Source organism: Molothrus aeneus, chromosome 2 (genome assembly GCF_037042795.1).
Source record: "Molothrus aeneus isolate 106 chromosome 2, BPBGC_Maene_1.0, whole genome shotgun sequence".
Lineage (NCBI taxonomy): Eukaryota > Metazoa > Chordata > Aves > Passeriformes > Icteridae > Molothrus > Molothrus aeneus.
In genome coordinates this window covers 20,823,039-20,848,140 of record NC_089647.1, presented here as the reverse complement: position 1 = coordinate 20,848,140, position 25,102 = coordinate 20,823,039, and the positions used below count along the sequence as shown (strand labels likewise).

General features: G+C 42.2%; 1 protein-coding gene across 2 annotated transcripts in view; it reads left to right on the top strand.

Annotated features, from left to right (window-relative positions):
- Positions 1-25,102, top strand: part of DCBLD2 (discoidin, CUB and LCCL domain containing 2) — a 78,131-nt gene that overhangs the window by 38,718 nt on the left and 14,311 nt on the right. Inside the window, exon 15 of one of the 2 annotated variants that reach the window (XM_066572061.1) lies at positions 322-4,383. The exons of the other annotated variant lie outside the window; for it this stretch is intronic. Coding sequence (XP_066428158.1) covers positions 322-764 — 443 coding nt within the window. The 3' untranslated portion in view covers positions 765-4,383. Of the gene's footprint in view, positions 1-321; positions 4,384-25,102 lie in introns of those variants that run through there. 2 annotated transcript variants of the gene reach the window in all.

The window sequence follows — 25,102 nt, the reverse complement described above, 5'->3', positions numbered from 1 at the left end:
CTATTGCAAATAGAAGAGCATTTCAGTCCGCTTCGTTTTCAGGCAGATTTGTAGCATGGGAAGTTGCAGCTCACTTGGGAAGAAGTATAAACCTGAGAAGTGGGGATGTTTTGGTTTTGGCTATCTCAATGGCTTTACCTATTGGGTGGAAAGGAATCCTTTTCCAAAGCGATTGCACTGGTAGACAGAGATGGACCACTGGTTTGATGTAGGATAGTGATCTCTGGCAGACTATTGACAGGCTGTATTTAATGTGATGCCAAAGTAAAACAACCCCAGTAAGTGTATTTATGTTTTGTTTTGTTGGGGCTTGCAACACAGAATATGCTCAGCCTCTGGTAGGGGGAATTGTGGGCACACTTCACCAGAGATCAACCTTCAAACCAGAGGAAGGAAAAGAAGCCAGTTACGCTGACTTAGACCCTTACAAGTCCCCCATCCAAGAAGTTTACCACGCCTATGCCAAGCCACTGCCTGTAACCGGACCTGAGTATGCGACTCCAATAATCATGGACGTGTCCAGCCATCCCAGCACCCCTCTTGGCGCTTCTTCCATTTCCACCTTCAAAGCTGCAGGGAATCAAGCTCCTCCACTGGTTGGAATGTGCAATAAACTGTTATTCAGGACAGACAGTGCATCCTCAGCACAGGCACTGTACGATATACCAAAGGGGCAGCCAGGGCCCGGCAGTGCCGACCGACTTGTGTACCAGGTGCCACAGAGCATGGCCCATCCCACTGTGAGTAAGGACGGACAAAGTTAGTAAGGTAGAATGATGTTTAAAATGAATTAGTTTCTAAAAGCCAGTTCCATAAAGCTCACAGTTTCACTTTTTTAATTCCATTGTTTTGGTATTAGTCTTAAGTAATACAACATTGAACCAAAAGACGTGGTATGTGAGGTCTGGGAAAATGCTAATTCTGCTTTTCCTTAAGCTGTATGGACAATTAACAGCTTGTCTCCTGCAAAACCGTGGACTTTTTATTACTACTGTACAATTGTCTGTCAGACATGAGAGAAGAACTCTTCATGATTATCTCCAGTAATTCATAGATGTGAGTGATAAATTAGGAGAAACAGTTTAAGTACAAAAGCTAGTTATTTCTTCCTAATGGTATTATTTTTTTGGGGGAAAAACCCCACCTCAATACCCAAAGCTCTTAATTTCTGTGCAAGCACTACACCTTCTAAAATTCCTCTTTTCATTGTAAAATGTCTGCACAACTTTGGTCTTAACAAGCTGCTATCAGGACTGATGGCAAAAATCCCTTTAGCTTCATGGCATTAAATAGTTTTGAATTCTGAATTACATTATTTCAGCTTTTGTTAACAGAATTGGCAATTTTCAGCTAGCTGTGTCTTCCTCAGAAGGTTCCTGCCTTTTTGGTTAGGTTAGCCTTGCAAAACTAGAAGCTGCTGTCTTGTATAATCTCTTTTCTGCTTCTTCATCTTAAGCCAGTCATATTTCTTCCTAGGGATCCAGGAGGCACAGACTGACAAAGCAAACTACCTGGGAACTGCTTTTACATTATTCCCTATGCTTGTGAGGGCCACTTGAATATCATCTGCCCCCAAGTCAGGCTTCTCTGATATTCAGTGCAAGAAGCATTCAGGTCTTGAAGGTGACTTGAATTGAGAAAGGCCCTGCCCTCCCCTCCCCCAGAGTGTCCATTATTCTGTGTTCAGGTGTGAGCTTATACAAAAAAGATGTGTACATACTTTTGTGAGTGCTTAAAGAAGCACACAAATATTCTAATGGTGCACAGTTTGTGTTAGACATGCATTTAGCATATATGGTATGTTTTAGCACAACTACCAAATTTAGCCTTAGGGCTTTTCTTATGATTGTTCTTATTAGAAGCATGAAAGATTCCAAAATTTTTGCAAATGAATGGGTACTATTCCAAAGAGTGTCAATTTCCAACTTATTTATTGGAATTTGTATCCTTTGAATGTTCCAGTGTTCTGTACTATGAAAATACCGCAATCAGTCATTTACTGGGGTAATGTACACTCATTTTAGCTAGGTTATCACAAAATGAAAACAGTCTGAATGACATATTTGCCATTTTTAATCTTGTTAGGAAAAAACCCCACAGCTTTCTCACCTAAGTAGGAGAAAACTCCACTATAAAATTGTTGTATTTTTATTCTAACAGCACTATTGGAAGGATGCTGAATCAACTCATACATGTGGGCCCCCTCCCTACACAGTAGCCCAGTTTTATGGACTTCAGTTGTTACTGTTTGTTTGTGATGAAATTCAAAGCCTTGTTTACTGCCCAGGTCCTTAAATGCTGTGGACAACGTCTGAATGGAAGCTGCAGTGCTGTTCAAGGGGTGCCACCATGCCTTATTACCAGTAAAGTATCCTCACTTACCCCTGAAAATCTGTTTGTAGAGGGGCTGTATATAAACTCTGGAGTCAAAAATCACTTGTGGCCTGTTCAGCATCTAAAATATGATATTATGTAGAATCATAGGATGGCTGGGGTTGGAGACCTTAAAGATCATCTACTTCCAATCCCCTGCCATGGGCAAGGACACCTTCCACTAGATCAGAGCTCCATTGAACCTGGCCTTGAACACTTCCAGGGATGGGGGTATGCATAATTTCTCTGAGCAATCTGTTCCAGTGTCTCACCATCCTCACTGTAAAGAATTTCTTCCTTTTATCTAACCTAAACTTCCCCTCTTTCAAGTCTCCACTCACTTCCCCCTTCCTGCCACTGCAGTTTGTGACAAGGAGTCTCTCTCCGGCTTCCCTATGGGTCCCTTCAGGTACTGGAAGGTTGTAATGAGGTTCCCACACAATCTCCTCTTCTCCAGTCTGAGCAGCTCCAACCTTCCCAGCCTGTCTCCACAGGGGAGGTGCTCCCGTCCTCTTACCAACCTCATGGCCTACTCTGGACTTGCTCTAGCAGCTCCATGTCCTCTTATATTGGGGGCACCAGAGCTGGATGCAGCACTCCAGGTAGGGTCTCACTTGAGCAGAGGAGAATCCCTCACCCTTCTGGCCATGCTTCTCTTGATGCAGCCCAAGATCCCATTGGCTTTCTGGGCTTTGAGAGCACATTGCTGGCTCATGTTGAGTTTTTCATCAACCATCACCCCCCGTCCTCCTCTGCAGGGCTCCTCTCAGTCACTTCTCTGCCCAAGCTGTCTGTGAGCCTGGGGTTGCCCTGACCCAGGTGTAGGACAATACCTTTTTCAACTCCAGGAGGTGCCACCCCTCAGGGCTGTCCGGTCCCTCTGGATGGTATCCCTTGCCTCCAGCATGTTGATGTCACCTCACAGTTTGGTGCTGTGGGCAAACTTGCTGAAGGTGTGCTCAGTCCCACTGTCCCTGTCACCAACAAAGATGCTGAATGTTCTCTGTGCTACCTTAAAGCCCAGTTGTAGAATTTCTGATCATTCATTCTCATTAATTGAGAATGACATTTTTTAGTTATTTGTTTTAGAGCTCGGTGCCTTAAGCCTAAATATGAATGTAAAGATGGTAAATTAGACCCATTTGTGAACAGCAAATTCCTGCCTATGATTGTGCTTTTTTGTTACTGCAACTTTTTCTGACTGACAAAACTAGTCTGCAGTCTTTGTAGTTTTGCTTAAACAGGTAACTGTTCCTAGCTATCAGAAGCAACTATGACTGAAATTATCTGAGCTGATTTTATTTCAAGTGGGAAGTTCTTAGTTTCCACTAAGATATGACAATACGGTTACAGCCAAGTTAAGAATCCTTTCCATTCTCAACCTGTACCAGTTTAGGCTTAGAAAAATTAATCTATCATAAAAATAAATGGATGTGTCCAAGTCAGTATAAATAACACACCTGGATTTGATTTTTACTGCAGACCAGGAATGGTAGAACTGTGGATAGCTGAAGGCTAAGGTGGTGCAAGAATTACGCAGTTTCTCTGCAGTGGGTTATTTTTTAAGCAAACATAATGCAATTTCATTCTCTGAGGAGCACAAGCTGTTAAAGAAATGGATGTTTTTAAAATGTAAACCCCTTTTTGGAAGAAATTTGATCCCAGGCTTTGCTTCTACTTCAGACTTTGGACATATTGTCTGCTAGGGCTAAGATACATTTGAACATGTAACAGTTGGGTTTAAATTGCATGGCACACTAAGACTAGAATTTCCTTGTGTACAATAAAGGGAAGGTGCATTTCATGGGTCTCTCTTACATGTGAAGACATGTATATAAAATGTATTTTAATCTTGTTTGGCTTGAGTATTCTCCCAGAATGTATGTTCTTACCTCAGCATGTATTGTAGTTGCTCAGTATTTGTATATGTTGCTAGGACTTAGACTGTATAAATAGTGAGGGGGTTTTATATGTTAAAAAGTATTTTAAATAAATTGTACATATGTATTACTCAGTCTGTTTGCTGTTAACACCTACCTTGTATCTAATTCATCTGCAGTCTGGAAATGCCAGGGTTATTTGTGAGTTACATGGGATCATGCCCAGTCTCCAACAGTTTCCTGGCAGCAGGTGGGCTGGTCCCTGTCCCCAGTCAGCCCAACCCCTCTGCACTGCTGGAGAGGCTGCTGGTTCAGTCTTCAACCAGACCATGGCTATTGCCAATTACTGAGTAAAGCTGATGCTGCTTGTGCTTTTTCCTCTTCTTCATATGAATTCCAGCACTGCAGTGCCTCATACAGAGAATCAGTCATAATTACTCTTTGATAAGTAAATGTAGTTTGAGTTCACAATGTCTTATCTTGTCTTCTGCACCACCTGTGGCCAGTGAATGCACAGAAACAACCTAAGATTAAGAAAACAATGACAGCAAGTAGTAGCCCCCCAGTGAGTGGAGATTCTAAAAGAGGGATGCCCATCCAGACTATTTCAGCAGACAGTCTGTGATAGGTATACGTGGCTTGCCCTGATGTCAATGTCTCAAGCTGCTGCTCAAGACCACTCCTGTAGAGTGGTCTGTCAGTTAGAGCCTGCTGTCCTTCTTTTCCAGTTAAGATGTCCTAATCTCTGGGCCCTTAGAGACCTTGACCTTAGAGTGTGATGGATTCAGCTGTCTTGATGGCTGTTTCTGTGGCCAGTAACACTTGGAAAGTTCCACGCCACTTTGCCACCAGTGGTGCATCTTTCCACTCCTTAAGCAGGACTAAATCCTCTGGTTGGATGTTACGAACAGCCAAAGTCCAAAGGCAGGGGCTATGCCAGCTGAGCTTCTGGTTGAAGGGATTTCATGAGAGACAGTACCCTGGCCACATATTCTTTTAAATATATATCACTTACCTCTACAACCCAATAGGTTGAGAATTACCCAGGTGAGGAATTCCAAACAATAATTCAAAGGAAGAGAACTGATTCTCTCTTCTGGGTCTGGTCTTCATTCTTGCCAAAGCCAATGGAAAAAGCCCTAGCCATGGCATCTTGGTGCCTATTACCAGCTTCAAAAGGTATTTCTTTATTTCACTCTTCATTTGTTTTCTACCTGACACAAGCTCTGTGCCAGGGGGTATGGAAGATCCATTGTTTACCTAAAGTAGCCATAACCCCTTGAAGGAATTTTCCTGTAAAACTAGCTCCCCTGAGTCTGTTCCTTTACAATCCTGTATCTTGAAATAATTTGTTCCAAAAATACCTTCATAGGTGATGCTGTAGCTGCTGAAGCAGTTGGGAATGCTTCTGGCCACCTTGTTAGCTGATATACTATTACCAGAAGATATTTAAGCCTTCCCACTTGGGACATCTTGGTAAAATCCACTTGGCATTTTTAGAAGGGACATAACAGCCCAAGGCCTCCCTCCCCTGTCAACTTTCTTTGTAACCCTGTTATTGGCTTCAGCACAAATCAAGCAAACTTCAACAGCTGCTTTTCCCAGACTAAAAAGACCCACAGCAAAATACATCTTGAGGAAGGCTTCTGCCAATCCTCGAGAGCTCCAATGATTCCCTTCATGGAGTTGTTATAATATTTGTATGGCCAGAGCTTCTGGTCTCCATTGTTTGCCATCCCTTGTAAACCAATTATTCCCTTTTTTTCTCTGCCCCACTCTTTTTAGTTATCTCCAGCTCCTCTGGTGGAAAAGATAGTTTCTCTGGCAGTGATTGAGTCGCTGGGAGCAAAGGGAGGGTCTTGAAGAGTTCTGGCAAAAGTATTCCTTTCTGAGTTTCTTCATCTGCCAGTCAATTGCCTATTGCCTCCTCCAAGTCCCTTGCCTGATGTCCCCTAATGTACATCATTGGTCCCCTTTTTGGTAAATTCACTACCTCCAAGAGAGGGGTAGTTAAGCTGTCGTGCGCTAATGTTTTTTCCCCTGCAAGTTAAACCTCTTTCCTCTCACAGATTTCTAAACCTGCATACTACTCCACATGCATGCTTAGAATCAGTACGAATGTTAATTCACAGCAACATCCTCCCTTCTTCTAATTCCCTTCCCTTGATAATAGCGTCTCCTGTAACTCGCTTCTCTTCTGCTACGCGTGATCGTCATCCTTTTTGCCAGGACCCGTTGCTGCCTTTACCTATGCTTTATGGGTTCCTTCTCAGGTTTACTCCCCCAAAAATCCCATTGATTTGTGACATTTTCAGTGGTCCTTCCCTGTGGACTCTTCGTGGACCCTCTAGTCCACTACTTGTCTGTCTTGAGTGGACACATTGGGTACTCAACCAATTGCCCAGTGCCAGCTGCCACCAAAGGGAACTGATCGCCAAAGCTGGCTGAGGGGCACCTTGAGCTCCCACTCACTGTCACGGGTTGGCAGAAGGACCCCAGATGAGTGCTCATTTTCTTAGAAGAATTAATCCTTGATGCCAGAGGTTTTTGTCCCAAAAAGAGACAAAAGAGTCCTGTAACTTTATTGGAATAAAGGGAAAGGCCATGGACCATTTCCCATGGGGTCTTTCAAGTGGTTGGGGGATGCAGCTCCCTTTTTATCCTAAGTTTCCCACTGCATTACCCTCTTCTTTGCCCCATTGGCTGAGGTAATCAGACAGTAGAGACTGCCTGAATCGCCTATTCTATGCCCCACTCTAATATACTCTTTTTGCCCCTCATAAGCCTTTTTCTTTGCATCAACTGGTGGAAGAACTTCCTTGGCTATCAAAACAACCTGTAGAAGGCCTCACAGTTTTTACTGATGCCAGCTGAAAAACTTTTAAAGCAGGTCTTACTTGGCAGTACAGAGGCAAATGGCTCTCCCTTTTGCTATATAAAAGAAAGAAAAATAAATTCTTCCTAATTCTATGAAGTCTCTGTTCTCTTGCTCTGGCTTCAGGAATTTAATACAGTTTGGGCTGAGCAACAGTCTGTGCTGATTAGTACCAGCTTCTAGAACTAAGAATTTCTTCTATTACTTCACTAGCCATAAGTGAAAAAAAACTGCAACAGATGTGACAAGTTTGCGCATCGGACTGGCAAATTTAAATCAAGATTTATGGAGAGATGGACCCCCCCTTGGGAAATGCAAAACCGAGCGCGAAGGGGGAATGTGCAATGACACAAATGCTCCCCCACAACCAGGTGGCTGCCTGGACGTCCTCCACGCAGCAACACCAGGATCTGCAGGAGTGGACGTGGAGACAGCAGTAGACATCACTTTGACAAACACCTATGTAGATGTCATACCATCAACAGCAAATGGACCACTGGGCTATGGACTTAGTGCTCTACTGCTGATAGGAAGATCATTCACATAAGAACAAGCCTTTTTTTTTTCACCTAGACTGATTGATGCAGATTATTTAGGCAGTTTTGAGATAACGGTGCAGACTTGGAAGCCACCTGTCCATATTCCAAAAGACACTAGTTAGTTCCATTTGAGGCCAAGGTTCTGAAACGGGGTCATGCATAGAGGGCATGGAGGTTTTGGGTCAACAGAAACCCCTCAGGTAATGTTTACCATTATCAGGAGCAAAACCAACTAAACCCATTACTTTTCAGCACCCTGATGGAGGAGCTCTCATGACAAAAGCTGCATTACTGGACACAGGTTCAGATGTCACCATTGTTCCTTTGTTTGTATAGCCTGCAAAACGACCTCTGAACACCTTGGGAACACCTGTTATGGGGGTGGGAGTTGTGCAAATGACTCAAATCAGTAAAACACTCTTAACAGTATGGGTTGATGAGGATGCACATGTTTGGGCTCAGATAAGATCTTATGTGATGACTACAACAATCTGGCTGCTCGGACAAGACGCATGGGCCAGATGGGTTTCTGTCTCCCCAATGAGGGTTTTTAGCAGTGGTCATTGAGCGGCTGCCAACCCTAAAATGAAAATGGTTAACAGAAACACCAGTCTAGGTTGATCAATGGCTGCTGTCTAAAGAAAAGCTTTCCCATGTTAATGAACTGGTTGATGAGCAGTTGGAAAGGGAGCATATCGTACCTTCTCTGAGCCCCTGGGACACACCCATTTTTACAATTCCTAAAAAATCAGGGAAATGACCTTTGAGCAATTAATGCTGTAATGCAGGATATGGGACCCTTGCAACCTGGCCTTCCCTCACCATCAAAGTTACCTGTCAATTGGCAACTGTTGATTATTGATTTAAGATTGCTTTTTCACATTGCCCCTGTATGAGGATGACGGTGAGAAGTTTGCCTTGTCAGTGTCATCCATTAACAAAGCAGAGGCAGCAAAAAAGTATCAATGGATTGTATTGCCACAAGGGATGCGAAATTCTCCCATGATGTGACAACTGTGTGTTTTTTGCCTGGGCATTAGCCCTGCTGAGAAACCAGTACTTACAGTGTCTTACCTATCATGACATGAATAATAGCAGGAGAACACCTGGATACAGCAACCCTGCTACCTGCCTTACAACAATTGCAGAAGGCAGGCCTTCAGATTGCCCTGGAAAAAGTCCAACAACAAGCCTTATGGAAATATTTGGGTATGCTTATCACTGAAGCCCAAATTCAGCCTCAATAATTAACTATTTGTACAGAAATTCTGACCTTGATGGATGACCCCCAAAAAGTTAATTGGGGACATACAGTGGGTTTATAGCACCTGTGGCATTACTAATTAAGACTGTGAGCCCCTAATGCCATTATTGAAAGGGGGAAATGAGACCAATTTTCTGCATGAACTGAAAAACAACAGAAGACTGACTCAAATTGCCACTAAATTGGGTAATTCCTTTGCAGATTGTTGGTCCCCTAATTTACCATTTTCCGTGGCCATGCTGAATAGAGAAAAGCACATGATGGCTATCCTAATGCAGTGGGATAGATAGGTTAATCAGCCACTAAAAGTCCTAGAATGGCTCTTTTTACCATGTAATTTGAATGAATCCTTGACCACACGAATGGAAGCTATAGCCAAAATCATGATCAAGGAACAAAGCAGACACTGGAAATTGCAGGAATGGAACCCCAATATATTCTTCCACTAACAAAAGACTTTTTATGATGGTCATTGCAGAATTCAGACACTTTACAATAGGCATTGTTAAACTTTCCAGGTATTATTAGCACTCTTTTTGCCCCTAATAAGCTTTTTTCTTTGTATCAACAGGTGAAAGAACTTCCTTGGCTATCAAAACAACCTGTAGAAGCCCTCACAGTTTTTACTGATGCCAGCTGAAAAACTTTTAAAGCAGGTCTTACTTATCAGGACAGACGCAAATGGCTCAGTGAAATCCTTGAGGGACCAGGAGGTTCTTTACAGCATCTTGAGTCATGTGCTGTTATTAGTGTTTGAAAAATGGCCAAATGATCCCATTAACATTGTTTCTGATTCTCTCTACGTAGTAGGTATTGTTTAGTGCATGGAGCAAGCATTGCTCAAGGAAATTCAAAACCAGTGGTAGTGGCAAATCTTTTTGCAACTATGGCAGTTACTTAATTCTCGCAAACAGGATTATTTTATTACCCAGATACAGAGTCACTCTGCACTGACAGAAGGCCTAGCCTTAGGAAATGAGAAGGCTGATCAATTCCTGGCACCACTTTGGGCCTCTGGTTCTCCTAATATTGATACGTTTGGCCAAACAGAAGGGCTTACAAGTTTTTTTCACAGAAATGCAAAAGTTTTACCCAAACAATTGAGATTATCACTGCAGGATGCCTGTCCACAATGCCAGGGTATGATTGGTAGATTGGGTCCTGGAGTCAACCCTCATGGCCTAGGGCCCTTGCAAATGGATGTAACTATCTGTGCCTCTTTTGGTCATTTTAAACGCATTAGTGTAACCATAGACACCTTTTCTGACATGGTCTGGGCCACTCCTCTGACAAGCGAAGGGTCTCATTTTGTCATTCGACACTTGCGAGTCTGCTTGCCATCATGAGTTTGCCTCAGAAAATTAAAACAGATAATGGGTCAGGAAATATAGCCCGAGAGACCCAGGATTTCTTAGCTGGTTGTGGGGAAGAGCATAGCACAGGTATTCCAGGGAACTCCACAGGACAAGCTATCATTGAAAGGATGCATCAGGTACTGAAAGGACTGGTGGATAAACAAAAAACAGAACAAACTTTTGTTTCATTCAAACATTTCTCCCCATGTGGGGAGAATGGGCTGAGCCCACAGGATAGAGTGCTGAAAGCAGTCTATGTTATGAATCATCTATGGTTAGTAGGTAATTGTAGTGAACCACCAGTAATAACACATAATTCAGGTTTGCAGCAAGATTCTGAATTGGTAGAGCACCAACCAAAAGTTTGTTCTAAATATCCTATTGTCATGGTTTGACACTGGCACAATGCCAGTGTCTTCATGAGAATACCCTCTTCCTGGTTTCTGCTGTGAGATGTGACCAGGAATAAGCAAAGCAGGCTCTCACTTAGAAATAAAGAAGAATTTATCAACTAAACTACAAGGGAAAGGGAAAAAAAAAGAAACACATAAGGAAAATGAAAACTTCACAAATACATCTCTTCCTCCTCCCCACCAAATTCCCAATACAATACATCCCCCAAATCATCAGACTCTCGGTCCAGCACTGCCTTTCAGAATACTCAATATTCAGTTCATTAAGAGGAGAAGGAGTCTTTCTTTGCTAATGGTGACTTCTTCCTTTCATGTCTAGCGCTTTCTACTGAACACGGACTAGAGCTGCTTCTATGGTCAACTTTTAAGGATGCTTCATCTTACTCTAAAAAGGCACAGTCTCAACTTTGGGACATCTGTCCCCCCATATTTTTTGCACCTCCTGGGGCCGAGTGGTACCCACACCAAACCTTCTTGGTCTTGAGGCATTGCCTCCCTTTAGAATGCAGTCTCTGTATCACAAGGAAACATGGCTCTGTCCATGGCTACACAAAAAGAGTCTAGCATAAGCTACTCCATCATCTCTTCTACCTGAGTTCTTCTCTATTCTTTTCAGATCTCTCCTTTGCTCAGACCTCCAACTCTTACTCAGTTCCCTCTTCATCTTCTGCTTCATCCCCCTCCAGGAGAGGTTAATGCTCTGCAGAGTTTTCATTGTCTACAAAAGGGTTAAAAGCTCTTACAAGCATCCGGACACATCGCCCGCACGCGGCATCCCACAGCTTCCCCCCCCTTCTCCACTGGCGGGCTGTGTGCCAGCACAGGATATCAAATTTCAAGATAACAGTCCTTGGCACTGGCACCTGTACATGGCTATACAAACTCCCGGTGCTTGTCTCTCTCCTCCACCCTTGAGCCAGGCCTACCTCATGGCCGTGTGGCTTCCCAGCCCCCGCCCAGCCGGCAGCTGGGACGGGGGGGAAGATCCAAACTCTGTTATGAATAAGAAGCTTGACTAGGCCAATATTCAAGCAGCAATCAATTTATTATTTAAAATGGTAAAGTATGAGCAATACAGTGCTGGGTACAGTGGGGGAAGTTTTCCCTCCAACTGCACGCCGATAATTGATGGTTACAGGTGTTTATAGGGGTACTCATCAGTTTTTTTCAACAGTTTCTATTTCCAATTTTTACTCATCAGCAATTTTTATTCCAAATTATTACATCATAATTCTATACACTATTGTGATTTTAATTTCTCAGGATGTATTTTCAAAGGAGTATCCCCAGATGGTGATGGTCCAGTTTCCGAAAGAAGAAAGATGAATCCCATCTGGTGGAGTCCAGCTCCCCAGATATGTCCACCTTTTAATTGCAGAGACTATAAATCTCATAACAGTGATGTCTAGCTTCCCTTTGGTCGAAACCATAAATCCTTGAGGTGATGTTCATCTTCCTTTCTCAAACTGTTTTTCTCTGCTTCAATAAGGACTGAGATAAGCATATTTCCTATATATATATTCCAAAGCTATAGTTTCAAGGATACAAGTAATATTCTAAAATTATACTTCAAAAGGTTATTATTGCAGAGCTTTTTTACAGGTTAAATGCAAGCAAAAAGCAACATCCTTAACACCTTAATTCCAATGCTCCTAAATCAACCAGGGTTAATTGCAAACAAAAGATAGGTTCAAAGGCCTTTTTCCATGCTTTATTTCCATCAGTTATTATTAGAATTCGCAGCTATCCCATTGTCAATGTCCACACATTTTGCATTCGCAAGTACACACTTCGCCTGTTTGTACCTGACACGAAACACAGCTTTGCATCTCACATTTCCCGCCGGACATCCAAAGAGAACCTCCCAGGAAGAGAGCCCTGCTTTTAATCCCATGTTCTCAGAAGCAGATCCAATGTCCCAATAGCCACATTAAGTACTAATATTAAATCTGAGCACCCATTAGCCTGACTACAGCATCCCAGAAAACATATTTCCTGTCAAACTACCACACCTATGAACAGGGTTATCAGAAGGATCTGCAGATTTACTGATGTGGGGCAGGGGTTATGTTTGTATCATTACAGACAAAAAACCGTAATGGATACCAGTAAAATGGGTTTATCCCTGGCTTGAAAAGGACATTCTGGTCCCTAATATCAACAATGAACCAACAACCAGTGCTACCTGAAAACATCAATTGCCCTCAGAATTGTGAATGCTTTTGTTATCCTTGGGTGAGATTAGAATAAGTGGAGTGTAGATCAGATAGGTGGTGTGAGTTTAAAGGAGGGACCTTCCCCAGGTATATAGAGTGCAGACATCGGCACTCCCAAAAATTTATTACCTGGATGGTGTTAACCCAAATGACAGGAATAACGGTTAATTCCCCTGAAACCTGTCAAGAAACGTTGAATTTGTTTGAGTCTTGGGAGCAATTGAGACAGGCTATTCAGTGGTATCATAGCAAACTTGGAAGCTCAAGAAAAAGGATAGAGAGAATAAGATCAATGCCATTGAATGAAGAAAAGGAATATTTATTCCTGGGACGTGGGGAGTTAGACCTGAGCAGTGAGAACAAATAAAGCGAAGGTGGGAGGAGAAGAACCAAAGGAGACAGAATAGGAAAAGAGCACAAAGAGCAAGAGGCACAGTCAGTTTGGATCTTATCCCTAATCTCATAGGGGAAGGGTTCTTTGCTAATGTTAAGGATGAAGAATAGTCTTAGAGTAGATGTGCAGGTTTTTGGATCTTTCTCTGTGTTACTTGTGATATGTGGCAACATCTGTAGTGCAGACATTAACCCGCTGGGATGGCATTGACAGACTATGTGGCTTACTTGTGCCAATGCTACTGGGTTGGGTTTCTTTTGTCTATCCTTAGCCATGCCAGGAGATCCTTTCTGCATATGTTGAATTGGTATCCCAATAAGTAACTTTACTGGTTTTGCAAAATGGGTAGGAGTTGGAGGAAAACCATATGTGGAAGCAAATAAACCAAGCACAAAGGATCAGTGGTGTAACATAGCCAGTGGTGGTACAAAACTGGACATATGCTAAAGGTTGGAGATTAAGGCAAACGGTGAGGGCTTCCAAGCAGGTATAACAACACAGTCACAGAATGAAAGCAGACTAGAGTCCAAGAACTAGATTTGTTAGGATCAGTACCTGGAAATTATTGCTAGTTTTTAAACTACTTTTTAAACTCAAAATCAACTTATATGAGCAATGTCCTAGTCCCATGACCCAAAAATAATAAAGTCATCTTTAATCCCAATTCTCCATGGTATCAGAATATGACCAAATATTGCCACAATTGGACTTATCCTAGAAGTGCTGGTGCAAATGTGACTGTAAGAAAGCTTCCACCAGGTGTCTTTTTAATCTGTGGGGATAGGGCATGGCCTGCAATTCCAAGTAATTAGTTTGGTGGTCCTTGTTACTTAGGAAAACTAACCATGTTTGCTGCTAGCATGTGCGTAATGCTGAATCAGACTATTTAGGGAGTGGGACATAGCAAGAGAACTGAAAGCAATCACAAGTTTAAGACCTGATTGTGAAAATCTGATTGTGACAATCGTGTAGAGTTTTGGGGCACTCCAGCATGAATAATAGCATCATTCCTTACTCCAGGTATTGCTGCTGCTCAAGCTTTGGCTACGTTTAATAAGTTGGGATGCTGGACAGTCAAACAACTAAACGTGACTTCAGCTATTTTAAATCAGATGCTCACTGACGTAGATAGTATTAGACATGGCACACTGCAAAATAGAGCTGGTATAGATTTGTTGTTAGCACATAAGCGTGCGTGTGAGGAGTTTGAAGGAATGTGTTGTACGAACCTCTCTGACCATTCTGCATCCATTCACAGAAAACTCAAACAACTACAAGATAACATGAAGAAATTGACTGGGAATGAGTGGGGTTTGGATGAATGGTTTGAGGGATGGGGAATAACTGGATGGTTCAAAGATATTGTAAAGGGAGCTTTGTTATTACTAGTAGTCATTATTGTATTGCTTTGTGTTATTCCATGCATGATGAAATTGGTGAGCCTCTTGGAAGAAAATATGGTGGAAAGGGTCTGGCTAGTGCAAGAAGAAGAAGGGAGAATTGTAGCAATGTATCTGAACCACTTAGACTACAGTGTGCACCAGCCATCCAGCTTGGAGCTGTTCTTAATCAGAATTTTCTCAGGCCCCTCTGGAATTCATCAAGGTTACTAAGACATAAGCTGTGCTAAAATAAGAAAGAAGAAACTGAGAAACTAAATTCCAAGACCACAAGAACTTGGTAACAGAGGGCAGCAAAGCACCTGGACTGTAACCAAACATAATCTGAGAGGTGCATGCAGAATGCGTGGACAAGACAAAGGCACCAATAAGAAATGCACGAATAGCATGTGCAGAGAGTTAGAGTGTATAAGTGCATCGTGTAAACAATAAACAGCTTCTGCTTAATTTTCTTGGCCCATTGTCCAGGAGTCCTGAATTTCCCACAAGTGATACTTACTAAAAGGGCTTCCATTTAATGATAGAGTTACTGTCTATACGATGATTAATGGGAATAGTTCTTTAAAACCCTTCCCTTGCTGACATCAGTAAGTTTCATCTTTCCCTAACTGTACTAGTGGCTATACATTAGGTATGAATATAAGGGAATAAGTTTTAGGGATATGTTTCAAGTAAGCAGATTGGTAGCTCTGCTTCCATTTCCATTGTCTAAGAACTTGGATTATTTTTGGACTCTTCATAGACCTCTGACTAAATTAGCATTTGTCTTTGATTGACCCTGTCAATTTTAGGCTACTAGGTTTGACTGATGAATGGAAAGGGGAAAGTCACGGAGCTTAGGTGGTTCCCTTGTCAGCAACTTCTCAGTAGTAGGGAGATTTCTGTCCTCAAGTTTGTTACTTCAGCTAGCAGATTATGCTCACTCCAAAAGAAGGTGAGAAGTTTGCTTCCCTAAATGGTCAAATAATTATTCTTGCTATTTGTGACTCTTTTTTATTACTGGATCTTGTATTACTGGTGTTTGTTATAGAAAGTTGGATTAAATTGCATGCGTCCGCTCTTGGGGGAAGCAGAGTATTCTTTAGCCAATAGCATGTAGGCTTTTATCAAACGGAGATTGTCTTAACGGACCAGACACTTAAAAACACAGTAATTCCTGCTAGTTCCAATTCCATTTTTAGGCTCAACAAACTGAATGATAAACCTGCACCAGTAGGGAGGGAAATTTAATTAGACTTTCTCCTTTTTGGAGAGAAGCTAATGAAAAAGTTTTACTAGAATCAGAGCAGGCTGTAAAACAAGAACAGCATCCTGAAAAGAGGCCAATCCTGTCCTCTTAATATTATTATTTTTGACTGGACTTGAATGACGTGTGTCAAATCTGTGTTCCTGGGTATCACATCAGTAATAGGTACTTCAACTGCTGTACTTCTCTCCTAAAGATAAGAACAGAATCCAAACAATCATGACTCCATGGTCAGAGTTCACCCTGTAATACTGACAGGTGAAAAAGCAGTGGAAGGTGCACCTGTAAATTAATTTGAATGGCCTATCTAAATCAGCAGTCACTGATTTCCTGAAGGCTTAAACAGGTCAGTTGCTCATATCTTTCAGAATTTTTTGTCATGTTTTTCTTGGGATTCTTTTAATCTTTCCCCATTAGTTCAGCCTCTGCTCTCAATCCTTTGCTGGCATTTAAAGTATCTCAATAGCCTGGAAGTGCGTTGCTTTTATTTATCATATCATTATTTCTTTCCAAGTGTTGTTTACCTCAAGTCTCATTTTTGCTGATTTTCTGCTAGCTCATTGTCAGATGGCTGCAGGCATTTTGTAATAGCAAGTACACAATCCTATAGCTTGCTTTTCTTTTTATTTGGTCTGTCTAGAAAATGGAATGACTGAACATTACTGACAGGATTTTCTCTCCACAGTATGTTTCACTTGAAGGGCAGATGCAAATCATCTACCTAAACTCTTGGCACTGAAGAAACTAGTGGTTTGCTGTTGCATATAGAACATTACAAAAGGAAGGCCTTGTAAAACCACGGCTGAGGCCCATTACTTTGGCTAAGTAGAAAAGCACTATGGGAAAGTGAGGCAGCAGAATTAGAGGTAGATCAACAAGTTCTATAATCATCGCATGTTCACTTTGTGGTGTGTGGTGGTTGGTTGAATTATGTTTGTTATGGTTTAAAGCTATGTAATTGATAAAGGCCTGACTGCTTCAAAAGCCTGGTTTTTGCAATAAAGCAGCTCTCCTTTGCACCTGCCTGGGGACTCTGCATCATTATGGTCCCTCACTCCCAGTTTGTCAAGGAGATGATCAGTAGGAACGTTGCAGAGCTGCTGTGTGCATACTAACAGAATGGCAGACAGTGAGGCAGTGGATATTTCTGAGGTTTAGTACAATGCTGCTGAATTGGTACCAGTTTAGTCGGTTTTCCATCAGTGGCATTTCTATCTATAAGTACACTGCCCAGAGTCATTTTGATATCATTTCCTTATGTCTCGTTTTAATACCTCCTTCAGTTTAAAGAATGATACAATCTTTACATTTTGAATCTCCCTGTTAGGAAACACTATGCCAGAGTAGTCATCACTCCCTTTTCTTTTGCTTCTTTTGCCTGTAATTTTCATAGACTCATTTCAAATTTCTGCTAATGTCAATAAGAATACTGAGACTACTTAGCAGGGTGGATGCTCTCAGCTGCTTTCCTCTTTCATACTGCTTCATTCTGTACGTGACCTAATGGCCTCATTTTGTCATCTGCATTTTGTTGTTGTCTGCTAAAAACTGGCATACACTGCCAACTCACAACTTGTGTGTTGGGATTTCAAGGGCTTTGATGGGTTCCTTTCTGAGATTGCCATGCACTGGACTTTCCTATTCACAAAGACTTCATCTTCTGTTGGTCATATTTCAGTATTTAATGCTCTTTCCTGGAATGAGCAATATACCAGCAAGTACTATATTCCCTGCAAGCCCTGTCTTCCCAAAGAACCATTTAAAAAGATTGCTTTTCTCTTCTGACTAATCTGCCAATATTTGGATGGAGAATTTGGTACGTTATGTAAGAGGATCTCATCATAGGCAATATCTCAGACTTATTTCTTTCCAAATACTTGCTCCTTTGGATCCTCATTCTATTTGGAGTACATTTAAGATTTTTTTCACTGAAGCCATTTAACAATGCCTCTTCTCTTATAAAATGTGATGTGTGTGACAAAGATGGATCCCCATGAAAGGTTATACACATATAAAGTTTAATCGTAAGAATGGTGGCTCCCTCCTGCAGTTCCATTTGTAACTGAGTTGATATTCCAAAGCTAAATATTCCAGGCCTGTGAACACAAAAGGAAGTCTTTGTCTTTTGCAAGAATTACCCCTAGGAGGATTTGTGTTAATTTTGATTTCTACGATGTTAGCCCTGTTGCAGGAAAAAAGTAGATTGTACTCTTCTTGTGTAATCTCTTCTTGTGCTCTCATTCCCCCCTCTCTGCCTTGCATGCCCTAGTTAATCTAAGTGTGACTCATTTAGACTCATCTCATAGTGCAAATTCTGCATAGTTTCATGTACTTACAAATGCCAGTTGCCAAGGAGCATAACTGTTCAAGGGGAAAAGAATTGTAGGGCTGGGCAACTTCAGGTGCTGAAACTGTAAGTGGTTAAGTCATGCCATATTAAAGTGACAGAGCAAATCAGTTGATCTAGGACTTTCAGCTGGGCACCTCTGAGAATAACAGCTTGTCAGAAATGACACAGCCATCTTTCTAGCTGTATTCCAGAAAGAGAAAAGGGACACCTTTAATGGTTAAGATGTTTGGCATGAGAAAACAGCAAGAATTGTACCACAAAATACATGAGCCGGATAAACTGCATTTTTCTAGTGAGAATTTTGCAGTTGTTCTTTCTTGTCTGTTCCTTTATTTTTCACAGAAAACAGTGGGGGTTCTAATTACTGTTTTTCTTTTTTTTTTTCTTTTTTGTTTTGTTGGCCTCTCTCTTTCCACCTGCAATTAACAATTTTGCCTTTCTTTTCTGGGTCCTCTTTCTTTACTTATAGAAGGTTGCATGAGGTTATTCAATCTTGTCATAAACATTCTTATACTGTGGAAAGAAGTAGAAGGTACATCTAAAGGGAGAAAACAAACCCACAACAATGGAGGTGTTTTACAGTGGAAAGAAGTAGAAGGTACATCTAAAGGGAGAAAACAAACCCACAACAATGGAGGTGTTTTACAGTCTTCTGTAAGAACATTAGGACACAAGATATATTTGAACTGTGTTCTGCTGTATTGATATAACTTTCAGTCCACTCCTTACTATTATTACAAGTGTTCGGCCTTTAGTACATAGCCTTTGAAATCATTCAGCCCAATATTTCGGCTAATTTTTTTTTTATTTATTTCTAGAGAGGATGTTGTTTCTTAAGGAATATTCCAGAGCAAGAATGTCCACAGTAGAGTTACGTGTCATAATCAAAAGCGTCATAAATTCTGGTAGAGTTTGTGCTGGTAATATGTCTAGAAAAGAAAGGTTTTAGATCTTTTTTTACTTTCAAATGTAACCATTATTTGAAATAGTTAAGAGTTGGGGGTTTTCCCCCCCACAAAATACTTCTCTCTGAAATGTTATTCAGGGTTTTCACACAAAAGCCCACCCTGTAAAACATGTGGCAGATACTCTGCAGTAACTGCAGCTTACCAACTAGTGACAATAACGTGGGTTAAACGACATTCCTTCTGCAATGATGGAAACTCTGTATACACAGACATACTCAACAAAGGTTACAATGGTTTAGCTCCCGTCCTAAAGTTAATGTGCATTTTTAAACTTCCCAAGAAGGTGAATTCAAGCTCCTTCATTGCTCTGCGATGGAGTTTAAGGAGAATTTCAGTGTGCTTTTTGTCATTTCCAACTGTCATTGCTAAGCTCTTGAACATGAGACTCCCTCATGACTAATGACAGTTGTCTAGTTAAGAGTTGGTCAAAGACATGGTCCTGCTCTAGAAGGATATGAGGAGGTTTCTGCACTCTTAGTCATCTCTACGGCTTGTGATTTCTATACAAAACCAGTGGGAAGTTTTCTGAAGGCAGTCTCTGGACTGCCTTCAGAAAACTTCCCACTGGTTTTGTATATTGCATGCAGATTGTATATTGCATGCAGATTTAATTGTCGTGAAAGCAAACCATATGTTTCTGTTCAGATAGCACAGTTTTCCACAGATTTCCACATTTGTTCTTGGCACAGTTTTCTACTTAACATGACTGTTAGGACACTTGAAGGTACTTCTGAGGTACTGTAGTAAGCAGAAAAGGATGAGAGGTTGTGCCTTATTTCTGGCTTCCTTTGGTTTTCTTTTTGGTTTTTTTCCTCTTGCTCTTTTTCATGTCGCCATTCCAGATAGACAGTGATTTAGATTTTCAGTTTACTAAGATATGTTTTCTGTCTGGAAATCTTGTAAATTTTGAAAGGAACTCAGCCTGTAAATATGCATCTTTTATGATTTGCTAGCAACATATAAAATCTTCCTCCTGCTCTAAAATGCTTTTATTTGATAGGCATTTTTATCACCATTCAAACTAAAAGAGAACAGTTCCTATATTCATTGCTTTTATACTGGATTCAGTTCAATGTGTGCTAACAGTGCAAAAAAGTCCTGCTGGAAGTAAGGATCTGCATACAAATTGACCAAGACACATGCTACAAGGGTCTTGTAAAGCTTCGAAGTTTCTCGACCTTTCTGGCAGTCTGTCTTCACAGCAAGACTTGATGAGGTATTTTGCTAGCATTTATTTTAAAGAAAGCGATAGCAAAGCAAGCAAAATGGAGCAGCAAAAGAAGAGAGCAGCAAAAGGTACATTATGCCCTCTGTTATTATCATTGTCAAAACAATTTTTTTCTCGCCATGTTACTTAAAATACCTTAGTAGAGCTAAAGACTAGAAAAATGCAACTTTGTTCTGGATTCATTAAAACAAAAGCTATCTGTGGACAGAAGTGCCCAGCATGATGCTGGGAACTCCTAGCTGGTTTCAGTAAGCTGTCTGGAGAACTGCATTTTCGATGGACTTTACTTGTGTGTCTGTAAGGTGGAGAGTTTCTGTGGGGCATTGAGCTCTGAGTGCCATGGGCACAGAGACCCATTGTGTAGCTCTCCGACCACAGCACACTGGGGCATGATGGATTACTCCCAGAGTTCATGCGATAGAAAGGTTTTCTGCCCCCCTGAAGAAGGACACTTCCATTTTCCTGCACAGAGCCATTCTGTATGTTACAATGGTACCTTGAATTCATCAAGTGCTATTTGCAAAATGGCCAGTGACCTTGGATTCTTAAGCTTCTCGTGTTTGATCTGTTTCCTGTTTCAGTAAATAGCAAAACTTCCAAGGACTGCAATGACAAGAAGATGAAACTACTACCATATTTCAAATGTTTGCCTAATAAAATGTGATTCTTGCAAGTATTCGCAATGGTAATTTCAGGTACTGAAACACCAGCTCTGCTCAGGGCAATTTTGAAATTAGCTGTTTTCCATGTTTCTTAGCAGGTGAACTGAGACACTGCTAGCTTTCAAGGCAAGGTGTTTGACAGTATCATCAAAAGGCTCAGGCTGTAGGATGAAAAGGTGAAAAAACTGGGGTGAATGGGGGAAAAATCTCACTTCTGGTTTATGTCATAGATTCAGCCACATGATCAACAATCATTAGTTAATTGAAGTACCAGCGTAGTCTTTCACTCTCACAGATCCCAAAAAGCTTAAAACATCCAGCAGCTTCTTCCTTGCAACAAGCGCCACAGCCAAAAGCCAGGCCTGGCCGACACCTTCTCCTCGCAGCCTACAAACTCTGCCAGATGTACTGGTGATTCTCATTTTCCTTCTCAGCTACATGGAAAAGCACATCCTCTCAGTGTCACACAGTCCTTAGTGAAACTGAATCGTGGTTCACCTTCAAACAGCTCAGTATGCCAGGACAGAAAGCTTTCACTGACTTGCCCCCTTGCCTTTTCCTTGCAGCCTTTTATTTTCAGAGCTCGCATTGAGGCATTGCACTTTACTTCTCAGCTTGAGTGCATTGTCCTATTGCTGGAGTCCCACGTGTACATCTCCTTCTCACACAAACTGCTTCTGCTGAAACATGCTGATGTGATGTGCTTTCCTGCTCAGCTATTCGCACTGTCACATTCTGTGTCCTACTTGCAGTCTGAATCTAAATGGAGAAGTTTCTGGCTATGTCTCACACACACACATGTGCCAGGATGAAAAGGTTGCTTGGACCTTGCTGCTTAGGTTCGAAAACATCCCTTCACTCCACAATCAAGAGACAGCTTTCTTTGCTTTACATCCTGCAAACTTCCCCCCCCCCCCCCCCCACACACACACAAGAGAGAGCTATGCACTTTCTTTCTTTCTTAGCTGCACTCACCTATCCCCTACCTTGACCTCTCTACCACTTTTCTCTTGGCCTTGCCATGCATGGACATTTCCTCTTAAGATACCCATTGTGTTGCCTACCCCTCCCCTACATTGCCTTTCCTTTTCTACCAAACCTTGAATTTCCTTGTCATTCTTGACCATTCCTTTCCTTTCCTTTGCCTTCCTGACCCATGCATGTCCTTCCCTTGCCTTTCATACCAACCCAGTGCCTTGCATTGACTTGCTCACCTATCCTTCTTTTCCTTTCCATTTGTCCAGCTCCAATCTTTCATTTCCTTCTCCTTCTACCACTTTTATTGCCTTGCTTCCCTCTCCTTTGTGTTGCCTTGCAAACTCACCACTTGCCTTGCCCTTGAACCCCTTCCTTGCCTTGCATGACCTTGCTCACCTGTCCCCCACCTGGAATTCAACACCTCTCTTCTTGTGGAAGAAGGGCAGCTGATAAGGTATCGTTGTTGGTAGGGCAGCTGATAAGGTATCGTGGGGAGCTAGAGTCCAGCTAGACATTTCTGTCCTGGCCCCTGTGAGAGTCTGTCCGAAATATCCCTCATCTGCCTCACGATCATCATTGGGGAGACCAGCGAAAAACAAAACCCATAATGTCTGCTGATCCTGTAGGGGAAAGTCATGTGCCTGAGACCTGAGAGCATTGCTAAGTTACTGTTTTCACAGGTGCATTTGGTATATGCTACACTGAGCTCAAAGGGCACTTTGCCCTTTTGCACAATAGCTCTGGAATTCTCCCCACCTCTCAGCCTGGCTGGATTTCTCCTAAGCTTTTGGGTGGTCCCCCCCAAAAGTTAAGTCCTCTCACCCGTTCATAACCACTGTGACAGACGAGTTGAGATGTAAGAAGCCTTTTCATCAAGAGACCGAGACATGAAATCCCTATGTGAGAAGGTCCCCTCTCACCTCCTTCCAGGGACTGGGACTGAAAACCCCAACCAGGGGGAGGTGTACAGGGGGGGAAGGAAAGCTGCCCAAAACAAGATGGATGTTGCAGGGGCAGGCAGTGGACCACGAAAACAATGGCTCTTGCCTGCTGCTGAACATGGACTGTGTGTACCCCTATCCAAACACCATTCTTTTCCCCCCGAAGATACAATAAACTACCTTTGTTTTGGTTGCAAAATCCATTCCCCCTTCCCCCATCAAAAAAGAGTATAATTGGGGTCCAGATGAACTGCGCTTCTGAGATTTCCCCGGACGTGGCCTGGTGGACTCCATCGGCTGGATACCAAAGGACTCTGCGGTACTACGTTTGGTAGCTATATACCCATTATTTTCCTCCCTCTTTTCCCTTATTTTTTCCTTTTTTCCCCAGTTTCCTCCCCAACGCATTTTTGTGGTGGTTATTTCAATAAAGCTGCATTTGTTTTGATTATTACTGCAAATCCCCTGTGCCGTGTCAGTTTTTTGCACCCTGAGATCAATCCACGAACCATCACGAAACCTGTTCATAAGGATGGATCGTGACAGCCCCTTCTGTGTAGGAGTCATTGTTGGACAGAGTCAGTACAGGATGTGGTATGCATCTTTTACTTGGTAAGTTCCTGAAAGAGAACAGCAATGCTTTCTCATGGGAAGGAAAGAACTTCACCCCAGTGTTGGAGGTGCAGATAAGAAGTTATGTCATGCAGCTTAAGGGCGGCAGCAACCTTCTATCCTGGCATATTTGATTTGGAAGCACTGACTCAATTTGTACAATCATGGAGTCAGTATCCATCTTTGGAAGGCAGTCTTCCTCCTGAAAGAATCCATTTGGCATGTGTTTTCACTTCCTTGAGGCAGTCTTCTTGAAATTCTGCCAGCACACTTCTTTTGGACAAGGTAAACAGCCGCGCTGGGTCTTGGTGTGCAGCGTATCTAGTACCCTGCACAGGTAATGACCAATATCAGTTTTCTGGCACCTTTATATAGGGTTAGTCCCTGGAAGTTTTGGATTTTGGAGGAGAGGATGCCATTTCTTTTGAGATCGGCTTCTAGTTCTTCTCTTTGGCAAAGAAAGCAAGTTTGGATGGGCACTTTGGGTGGTCTCAGTGAATTGAAAGGCTTTTCCCAATAGGCAATTCTCTGGGTTCGAGTTGTTGAACTGTCAGTGGGAATGCAGAGGCCAAGCCTCTGCAGGACAAGTTTTTGTCCCTTGTAGCTTTAGTGTGTGAGCGGTCCCTGGTGCCATTCCATTTAGATCCTGACTCTATGAGATTGAAGGCTTATGATGGTACCTAGAGCTGAGAAGGAAAGGGGCAATAGCAGGGTGTGTGTTTGTAGTTTGATGGGTGCAATTGAAATTGTAGGCAGCAATGAGTTTTCTCCACTGACAGTTTTGCGAGCTCTGTTTTTGGCAGGTGTTTTCAAGCTTGTTACCAGACTCTATGAGAGTGAAAAAGTTTGTTGGGGCAGAAGAGCTGGTGTTGGCCTTTGAGGGTGATGCAAAGAAGAGTATCCACTTGGAAGGGGAAGATTGGTTAAATCTTTTTGTCCTGACACAGTTGATTTGAGAGCAGGGACATTGCTGACTTGGCTGTGTCCAGGGGGTGGTTTCGAGCTGGGCTCAGTGTGTGTCCTTGTTTTGTGAGTTGACAATGCCATGGTGGGGTTATTTTGATGAACGTTGACAGTGCCCAGGAAAAAGACAAGTGCTTTTCTAGCCCAGCCCCATTCGTGTGGGAGCAGGGTGGGGGCAAGAGCTCTTGGGCTCTGACAGAATGCGATCCTGCATGTAGCAGAGAAGGAAGAAGAATCATTTAATTGTTGGCTGTGCAGTTTAGAAGCTTCAAAATAAAAGGCAATTGCAGCACGGCCTCTTCCTTTTAGAATGTTTTCTGGGACATCAGCTGTTCAACATGTAACTCGCACCCACTGAACTGCATCCAGCTCCCTGGAGATATGCACTTTCCCTTAAGATCTATGTACCATATCGCACTCTAATGCTTGAAGATCCCAAACTGCT